At 65.6% G+C, this 9,215-nt stretch overlaps 2 protein-coding genes across 5 annotated transcripts in view; one reads left to right on the top strand and one right to left on the bottom strand.

Moving 5' to 3' along the window:
- The first annotated feature begins 788 nt into the window (after positions 1-788).
- RRP7A (ribosomal RNA processing 7 homolog A) lies at positions 789-5,744 on the top strand. The gene is made up of 8 exons (XM_003341919.4): positions 789-1,046; positions 1,344-1,525; positions 1,928-2,070; positions 2,194-2,334; positions 2,897-3,014; positions 3,434-3,531; positions 3,794-3,992; positions 4,096-5,744. The coding sequence occupies exons 2-8, from the start codon at positions 1,456-1,458 to the stop codon at positions 4,179-4,181; spliced, it is 855 nt and encodes a 284-aa protein (XP_003341967.2). The 5' UTR covers positions 789-1,046; positions 1,344-1,455; the 3' UTR covers positions 4,182-5,744.
- SERHL2 (serine hydrolase like 2) overlaps positions 4,274-9,215 on the bottom strand; it is a 10,503-nt gene continuing 5,561 nt past the window's right edge. For 2 of the 4 annotated variants that reach the window (XM_056797475.1, XM_056797476.1), the window contains exons 2-12: positions 8,620-8,769; positions 8,427-8,540; positions 8,273-8,314; positions 8,092-8,111; positions 7,726-7,800; positions 7,318-7,430; positions 6,806-6,885; positions 6,404-6,438; positions 4,871-4,953; positions 4,578-4,686; positions 4,274-4,499 (exon numbers count right to left, since the gene is read on the bottom strand). In XM_056797475.1, coding sequence (XP_056653453.1) covers positions 4,380-4,499; positions 4,578-4,686; positions 4,871-4,953; positions 6,404-6,438; positions 6,806-6,885; positions 7,318-7,430; positions 7,726-7,800; positions 8,092-8,111; positions 8,273-8,314; positions 8,427-8,540; positions 8,620-8,769 — 941 coding nt within the window. In that variant the 3' untranslated portion in view covers positions 4,274-4,379. Of the gene's footprint in view, positions 4,500-4,577; positions 4,687-4,870; positions 4,954-6,133; positions 6,242-6,403; positions 6,439-6,805; positions 6,886-7,317; positions 7,431-7,725; positions 7,801-8,091; positions 8,112-8,272; positions 8,315-8,426; positions 8,541-8,619; positions 8,770-9,148 lie in introns of those variants that run through there. The other 2 variants (XR_008911944.1, XR_008911945.1) reach the window with 2 other exon arrangements.

The raw sequence follows: 9,215 nt of genomic DNA, 5'->3' as shown, positions 1-9,215 counted from the left end.
GGCCTGGCTTCTGTCTGAGGGCCTGCTTGGGCAGGGGCCTGTGCAGGCTCGGGAGCCCTTCCTCTCCCTTGTCCCATGAGGGGCTTGGACCAGCTTTGCTCCCAGGTGCCTTCCTGAACCTTGGGGGTGGGGGGAGGCTGAGGAAGCGGAGCTGGCAGCCGTGCTGACCAGCCCCCAGTCTTGGCTGGGCCCTCCCTGGCCCTGCCAAGCCGCTGCTCTCCAAGCATGACCGGTGAACTCGGGCCTGTCTAGCAATCTGGCCTGGACTTGAGGGACCAGATAGCTTGGGAAAGCCAGTCTGTTGGTTAGGGGGCCCAGGGACTTGAGTGGGTGCCCCCTGCAGAATTGAGGTGCTGTTTTGCTCACAAAGGTGCATATAGGTCTGGAACGGCTAGTAGAGCCCTGAGCTTAGATTCAGGAAGCCCCGAGTTCCAATCCTTCCTTGGACACTCGCTGTGTGACCCTGGGCAAGCCACTGGACATAAGATAGCATCTTCCTTTTGAAAGAGGCTTAGGCCAGTGCCTGGCGCGTAGTGGGTGCTCTCGGAATACTAGCTGGAGTTTCATCCTGACCCTTTCCCCTTGAGTGGGGCATTTCAGGGCTGGCTCTCATCCCCCCAAACCTGGGGAGTTTCCAGCCTCCTTCGAAGGGCTCGCTGTCTTCCCTCCGGCTCCAGTCCAAGTTGGGCCGGAGCCGGGCCGGCCTGGCCCGCTCTGTTCTGGGGAAGCTTCTCCTTGCTAGAGGGCGCCCCCGCGGGCTCCTGCTTGCGGGCAGCAGGCTCCACCTCTGTCCTCTGCACAGGCCTTGGGAAAGCGATTACGGGCTGGGGGCTTCCTTCCCGGGCAGCCTGCCCAGGAGGGCCCAGAGGAGGCAGGGCTGGCTTCTGGGGGCCCAGTAGGGAAGGAGGGGGGTGGCGTGATGCCCTCAGCCCGCAGCCTGGGCGAGCACAAAGCGACGCAAATGCGGCAGCAGGGATCGCCATGACCGAGAATGCCGACATCTGCCGGCTTGAAGTGGCCATGGGAGCCTCGGGGCGACCAGAGAGGTGACGGCTGGACCAGCGGGGCTGGTGGGGACTAGTCAGCGCCCACGGTGGCCAGGCGCTGGCCGCTGAGAGCTTGGGGCCCGAGTCCCAGCCTTTCTGGGCGTCGGCATCCTCATCTGGGAAATGGGTACGAGATACTGGCCGCCGCCGGCCCTGAGCCGTGTCCCGTACGCTGCCTTGGCCGCTCCGGGATCCCCTAGTTCGCCTCCCCCAACAAGGGGTCTGCCCATACGCCCAGGAAGAAGGGAACCCGGGCCTGTGTCTTTAACGCTCCGCCCCGCCCTCTGGTTACTATAGAAACGCTCTTCAACTCTCTCCACGCGTCACTTCCGGGACTCCGCAATGACTACTTCCGCCTCACCAACCAACCACGAATTACGACTCCCGGCAGCCCACGCTGCTTTCCGTCATGGCTGCGGGGAAGAAAACGCGTGTGGAGAAGGCGCCGGCCGGTGCTCTGAGTCCGCCTGGGTACCGAGGTGAGGCCCGAGGGGGCGACCGGTTCCAGGCCTCCCTAGGAAAGGCGGCTCGGGGAGGGAAAGGGGCTGGAGGAACGGCTCTGGGCTAAGACGCGGAGGAGGGAGGGAGGTGCAGCAGCCCATGTGTTTGTGTCTGACGGCCCAGGGCGAGGGGGTGGTCGGGGAGGGCTTTCAGGAGGAGGCGGTGCTGAGGCTGGGGAGCCAGCTCTGGGATCTTCAGAGGTTGGAGGCGAAGAGGTGGCTTGAGGGAGGGAGTGCCTGCACACCTCCCTGGGGACGGGGCCAAGGGTGGGAGTGTCAGGGATCCCCCCACCCCCCATCCTCTGTGGAGGGCCAGATGGGCAGCTCTCTGGGCCCGGACTTGTGGGGAAGGGGCTGACGGGTCTCCCCACTTCCCTCCAGCCGTCCCCATCCAGTTCTCCCCGGAGCGGACGGCCTCCCACTACCTGTATCTCAAGGAACACCGAGTCCGTGAGGGCACCGGGTCCGCCTGGCCTCCGGGCCGCACGCTCTTCGTCCTCAACGTCCCCCCGTACTGCCCAGAGGTCAGCCGGCGTGGGGGGTGTGGACAGATCTGACCCCGCGGGGTGCACGTGCACGGCGGGGCCTGGGGGGGGCAATGAGGGGGGGCTGCCAGGCTCACCCTCCCTCCCTTCCCTGGCATGCAGGAGCGCCTGGCCCAGCTCTTCTCCGACTGCTGCGGACCAGTCCAGAGCGTGAAGCTGCACCCGAAGCCGGACCTTTCCCAGCGGCCCGGAGAGCCCTCAACAGCCGCAGCCTCCGAGCTCTTCCGTCCAAAGCCTGTGCCGGTGAGTCTCCTGGGGAGGATGGGGCAGCCCGGAACCCACCAGAGGGGCCTCCTCCCCCTCCCCCTGCGGCCTCTGGCCTGGGACTAAAGGAGGGAAGTTCCAGGCTGGACCTCTTAGAGAACTCTGTCGCCCCTCCCCCCCTCAGGTGACCATTCAGAAGGGGCCAGGAAGGCCCTTCTGTTCACTTCCTCTGTGGAAAGGCTCCCCGGGGAGGAGGCGGGGCACACTCAGGAAAAGAGTCTTTAGGCTCCCAGGACAGGCCAGAAGCTGGGGCTGGCATCTCGGGAGCAGGGCAGAACTGGCTCCCCAGCTTAGTGGCTGTGAGGTGCCCCCAGAGGGGAAGGGACTTGCCCAGGCTCTCCCAGCCAGCAGGGTTCACCACTGCTGTTCTTCCTTGGAGACAGACACAAGGAACCAGACCAACAACATGCCTGGGGATTCCTAACGTCTGCCTCCCTTCGGGCCTCCCCTGGCAGCAGCCTCGTTTGGTCCCTGGGTCCCTGCTGGCTGGTGGGGGCAGCCGGGGCCCACCCTCATCGCTGCTCCCTGCCTGTGCCCACAGGGCTTCCAGGTGGCGTACTTGGTGTTCAGGAAGCGGGCGTCCGTGCAGAAGGCCGTGGCCCTCCAGGGGCCTCTGATCGTCTCTACTGAGAGCTGCCCAGTGAAGACGGGCATCGAGAGTCAGTGTGGGCAGGGGGCGGGGTGCCCTTGGCCTGAGGTGGGCACTGGGGGGGGGGCAGAGACCCTCCCTGGAGGGGGGACCCCTCCCGGCCCTGGGATTTGGGTGCTGGAAGGTACCTCGGTGCTGCCACTGCGAATCCCTCATTTTACAGGTGGGGAAACTCAGGCCCGCCCGGTTCTCCAGACTTGGGGGGCCTTAGTCCATTGTTTCCCCGGCAGGGAGCCCCAGAGAATGGCCACAGCTAGCACGTCTGTGTGCCAGGCACGGTGCTGAGGGCTGTCGCTGCAGTCACCCTCCCCAGTTTATGGTCAAGGAGACAGGCAGGCCAGGGAGGCACCTTGTCCAGGGTCCCACTCGGACTCAGGGCTGCCATAGGAGGGGAGGCCGACTCGGGCCCGACTCTAATCTTTTTGCCAGAGTGGATAGCGGACTATGCGGCCTCTTTGGGGGACCCCGAGGCCCTCAGGGTGGAGGTGGACAAGTTCATGGAGGAATACGACAAGAAGGTGGCCCAGGTACGAGATGCGGCAGCGCATGGATCCTGGACCCGGGGCTAAACCCCTGCTTGGCCTCTCCTAGAACCTCAGTTTCCTCCTTTATGAAATGGGCACCAGGGGCCTGGGGAAGCCGGGAGTGGGGGGTGGCAGCTGCTTCCAGGGCCCAAGGTCCGGTCCATGAGGATTTGAACCCAGACTCCCAGGGAGCCCCCAGCAGTTCTGGTTAGGAAAGAGGAAGCTGAGGCCAGCCAGGGCAGGGCCTGATGTGGTGCCCCCCCAGGAGGATGCCCGGGCTGAGGCAGAAGAGGGGGTCCCTGATGAGGAAGGCTGGGTGAAGGTGACCCGCAAAGGCCGGAGGCCCGGCCTGCCCCGCTCCGAGGCTGCCAGCCTGCGCGTACTGGAGAAGGAGAAGCGCAAGAAGGCCCGCAAGGAGCTGCTCAACTTCTATGCCTGGCAGCACCGGGAGACCAAGATGGAGCGTATGTGGGGGGCTTGGTCTGGGCGAGGCCCCCGGGGTGGCAGGGGCGTCCCTCCCCACGCCAGTCTAGTCCGGCCCCTGACCTCTCCCTCCGCCCCTCCCAGACCTGGCCCAGCTGCGGAAGAAGTTCGAGGAGGACAAGCAGAGGATCGCCCTGATGCGGGCTCAGCGCAAGTTCCGCCCCTACTGAGGAGTCGGTGGGGGGCCCTCAGCAAGCTGTGCCTGGTGTCTGGAGGATGTGAATGCGGCCCCCCCCCAGGATCCCTGCACAGGCCACACTCATACAGGAAGAGGAGGCTTTATTGTCGAGCTGAGGCGCCCCAGGAGGCCATTGGGGGGCTGGGCACTCGTCCCCGCGCCTGCCCCAGACGGTGGCGCCGCTCCAGGGCTACAGATGGGCCTGGGCCGGCCCCTTGTCCTCCAGGAAGTGAGTGATGATTCCGGCCACCCTGTGGGGCTCCTGCATGTGGACGTAATGGCTGCCCTCCACCAAGACTATCCGGCAGCGCTGGAAAGGAGGGCCCGCCGTGAGTGACCACCCACGGGTCTGAGCAGGGGGCAGGGGGCCCACCCGGCCGGGGCTCACCTCCTTGAGGGTGCTCTCTAGAAAGTCTTGAACCTGCTTCGTGCTGTCCTCGGGCTTCGTGCTGTCCTCGGGGTCTTGGACCTTGAAGTAGCTGTATCCGCCTTTGGCCCTGCAGGGAGAGGGGGTCGCTGCGAGGGTCCCCCGCTGCCCTGCCCTCCGTTTGGGGGTACCCTGTCCTGGGCTGGGGCAGGGAGGGGCAAAGGTCCTTCCAGCCCCCCGACCGCAGGCAGCCTGGCCAGAGGAAGGGGGAGGGGATGAGGGGCTCCCTGGGCCGGCCGGCCGGTCCCACTTACTTGATGATGAGCATCTGGGCCTGGATTTTCTGGCAAAAGTGCACGGCCTGCTCCGGGCTAAGGAAATCGAAGGTGTTCTCTGGCTACAAGGAGAGAGCCGTCGGCCCGGGGAAGAGCTGAGGCAGATGCCAAGGGCAGGGCTTGCTGCCTAATCCCGTGTTCGAGTTCTGACACTTCGATCAGCAAGGTGGGAAGGAGGTACAGCGGGCAGAGAGGGGTCCTGCAGTCCAGCCTCCCACTCTCCATCTGTGAAATGGGCCCATCTCCCAGGGTGGTATGTAGGGAAGGCCCTGCAGAGGTGCTCTCTGAGCTGGGCACCAGCTTGTTTGGGGGCCCTGCCAAAGGCAGCCCAAAGGGGCCTGGGAAAGAGCACACACCCTCCCCGAGGGCAGATCGCAGCCCCTCCCCAGAGGACCTGCTCTGGCCTGCCAACAAGCTAGGAGGTGCTTGGCAGGTGCCCTGCTCTCCCAGGGTTGGCCTGGCTGGCGCTCCCCAACCCTCCCTCCAGTGCCAGCCCAGCGTCCTCCACCTTTGGAGTCATCACTGGCTTCCCTTGGATTGGCATTCAAGGATCTGCTCTAGAAAGCTGCCCCCAGTCGTGTGCCCCCCAGCCAAGGCCAAGGTGGACTCCCCCACCCCCACCCCAGTCCTGGGAAGGTGAGGCGCCCAGCCAGAGGGATCTCCTGACACTTTGCCCCCAGATTCTTTGGGGAAAGATCCTGCCCTCGAGTCATGCCACAGTGCCTTGGACTCTGGCACGATGGGGGTGGGGAGGCAGCAGACGGGTGAGGGCGGTCAAATGCCCAGTCTCTGAGCCTGCACTTGGCCCAGGCCCGGCCCTGCTTCCTCTCATTAATAAATGTCTAATAAAGCCCTCCCTGAGAGCTCTGTTACTGCCTGAGGCCAAACTCCCAGGAGGCTCTTGGGCACCCGGCCCCCTGGATCTCCCTGGTGCCCTGAGGGTGTGCCCATCTGAGGAGAAATGCTCCCACCGTCCCTCGCGGTTCCAGCCCAGCCTGAGCCCCCTGGCACCGTGTGCCAGCTCAGCATTGGGCATACAAGATCGAGTCATTCTTGCCTTCCATCCTACTGAGGGAGGTGACTAGCCTCAGCACCAGTGAGCCTGCAGGCCTCCTGAGGTGCGTCTCTGCCTCGGTCTCCCCTCTCTGATCCTGCCAGGCCCCAGGGCCTCCGCCATCTGGCCCCGGGGCGCCCTCACAAGCTCTCCTGCCCCTGCATCCCCAAACCAGTTACCCTGTTTACCTGTACGGGCAGGCCTAGCTAGGGTGGGCAGCAAGCGCATAGAACCTGGGCCTGGGGGCCAGGGAGCCCCGAGTTCCAGTGCAGCCTCAGACCTTTGGCGGGGCGACCCTGAGAAATCACAGAACCCTGTTTGCCTCCGTTTCCCCATCTGTAAGATGGCCGAGGCACGAGGCCCCCTTGTCGCAGGGCCTCCCTCCCACACAACACTCGGGCAGTAGCCGCTCCTGGACTTTGGCCTTTGGGAAGGTTTGTGGTCAGAGAAGGACTCACCAGGCCCAGCCTCCGGTCTCGGTTCAGCATCACACCTGGAGGGTCCGAAACAAAGATGGCGCCTCAGTGGCCCGAGCCCTCTGCAATCTCTTGGGACGTCGCCCCCATGGCACACCCCAGGAGTGCCAGCCTTGTTCTGGGTTTGCCCTAGGTGTGCCACAGTGGTGAGGGGGTGGTACTGCCCTGGGGGGTGATGGGGCCTCCTGCTGAACCCCAGCCCTGTGCTCACTACAGTCAGGCAGGAAGGCCCCATTGAGCAGAGGGACACTGAGGCAGGGTGCTAGGAAGGGACTTGGCCAAGGTCACACATTCTTTTCTTAAAACCTCTCTTAGTGGCCCTCACGCACAGCAGAGGGCAAAGATGAGCCCGTGGACGCAGCCTCCCCCCCCCCCATCTCATACCTTGGCCCACCTTGGTGGTTCCTCTCTCCAGCAAGAGTTTTCCACACTCTTTGCCCACTTGGAAGTTGTTCTTCAGGAAGCTGGGGCGGAAGGGGCGCTGCGTCACTCATCAACTCAGACAGGGGGCATTTGTGGGAGGGAAGGGCTGGGCCGTGTGGGGGTGGGTGGGTGTGTGGGACAGAGCAAAGCCTGGAGACAGGAGGTCCCGAGTTCAAATCCAGCCTCAGGCGTCTCCCCGCAAGTCACTTCACCCCCGTTGCTTTCCTTTTTAACCCTTCCCTTCCACCTTAGAGTCAATACTGGGTGCTGGTCCAAGGCAGAGGAGCAGGAAGGGCCAGGCCCTGGGGTGAAGGGACTTGTCCAAGGTCACACACCTGGGAAGTGTCTGGGGCCACTTTGGTGTCTGATACTAAGCCAGAAGGGAAGGGTTAAAAGGAGAGCCAGAGAGCCCCACAGAGTTGTGGAGGGCCCCTGAGGAGCCGACGGGGAGACCCCTGTACCCCCATCCCTACCTCTTCAGCATCTCCTCGGGCGGGAGCACCTGGGAGGGCTTCAGCTGCTGGGCCTCCGTGTAGAGCACGTGCTCGATGGCCTGCCGCTTGTACGTCAGAAGGTTGCTTAGCTCCTGGCCAGAGAAGGGCCCGGCCCGGCCCGCCGTCAGGGCCCCCCCGGGTCGTGCCTGCCCCCCCCCCCGCCCCGAGAGCAGAGGGCCGACTTCCGGGATGGCTCTGGACCCCGGGCTGGGCGGCCTTACCTTCTGGCTCTGCCAGGGACAGTAGCGGTTCTGGTCAAACTGGGTCCGAGCGAGCAGCGGGGGACACGGGTCGGGGTTCCCCAGAGCCTGCCGCCCTCCCTGCTCCCAAAGGGAAGCCTGGCAGGGCCCCTGGGCCGAGCCGCCTCCTCGGTGGGGCGGACCTCACCTTCGTGTCCAGGAAGAAGGGAATGGCGTCCAGCAGGATCAGCTTGTCCACCATCTCCGGGAAGATGTAGGAAAACTGGGGGGGGGCGTCTTTCAGGAGGGGGAGGCTCCGGCCCCCCACGGCCTCGAGGCATCGTGCCCGCCTCCCCACCCTCTGGCACCCTCTGTGAGCAGTAGGTCAAAGGCTTTGCCGAGGAGCTATTAATAGGCTGCCGCTGGGACCCGGGCCAGCCCCGGGCAGTGGCGGGCACAGGCCTGCTGGTGCCACCTCCCACCCCAAGGCCCCATCGGGCCTCTCTCCCCCGCTGGCAGGGCACCCCCTTGGTCCCGGCTCTGCCCTGGGCTGTGGGGGAGGGCAGGGACTCACCATGCCCCCGATGATGCCACCTGCAGAACAGAAGGAGAGGCTTCGGGGAGCGGCTCCGGGCCGGCTGCCCCGCTTCCTGCCTCCCGCCCCGGAGGGGGCAGTCTGGGAGCCAGCTCGAGGGCCCCCCCCCCCATCCCTGGGCAGCCTCGGACCCTCCCGCCATCCCCGGGGCTCGACTCACCGAAGCTGTGGCCCAGGACGGAAAAGCGCTTCCAACGGAGGGCTGGACACGGACACAGACGGGTCAGGGCCGCCTTCCTCCAGCCCCCCCGCCCCGGAGCCCCCCAGCCCCGGGGAGTCCTCTGGGGCGGCCCCGGCCCCTCCCGGCCACTTGCCTGCCGCCACTCGGCGCACTTCGTTCACGTAGTCTTGCTTGTAGTACTGGAAGCCCAGAGGGTGATGGGAGGAGAGGCCGTGGCCGCCCAGATCCATGGCCACGTAGTGGAAGGCTGCAGGAGGGGAGGCAGGCTCAGCCCCGGCCCCCCGGCACCCCCTCTGCCCGGCCCCTCCCCGCGCCCCCAGCCCCACTTTGAGGAAGGAGAGGGAGGAGCCTGTCGAAGGAGTTGGCGTTGTCCAGCCAGCCGTGGAGGCAGAGCACGGGCGGGCCCTGCAGGGAGCCCCAGACCTTGGCAGCGATGTGGCCCCAGGGCACCGACACCTTCAGCTCCGAGATGACCCCTGGGAGGGCAGAAGCGGGTCAGCGCCTGGCCCGGCGCCTGGCACCTGGCTGCCATTCCCAGGCCCCCAGGGCTGCCTTTGGCCTTCTCCGAGCCCCCCCAGGCCACCAGGGGCCTCTGGGGCCAAGATCCGGCACTGCAGGACTCCGAGGGTCCCCGGCCTCCCTCCTCCCCACGGCTTCCCCCTTCTTGGGGCCTAGATAGAATCTCCGCCTCCCCGGAAGCCGGCCTGCACCCCGAGGTGCAAGGGCGCCGGCCTGGGGCCTCCCCAGCCTGATAACCTCCAATGCCTCCCACTGGCTGCCTCCCCGGTGGGTGACCTTGAGCGGGGAGAACCCAGTACCCAGGAGGCCTCACCCCTGCCTGCCTCAGTTTCCTACCTATAAAATGGGCACAAAGCTGCCCCTCCCTCGGGGGCTGCTGAGAGGAAGGAGCCAGTAAGGCATT

The sequence above is a fragment of the Monodelphis domestica genome, chromosome 5 (genome assembly GCF_027887165.1).
Source record: "Monodelphis domestica isolate mMonDom1 chromosome 5, mMonDom1.pri, whole genome shotgun sequence".
NCBI lineage: Eukaryota > Metazoa > Chordata > Mammalia > Didelphimorphia > Didelphidae > Monodelphis > Monodelphis domestica.
The sequence above is the reverse complement of the archived record's forward strand: the minus strand, read 5'-3'. Positions and strand labels throughout refer to the sequence as shown.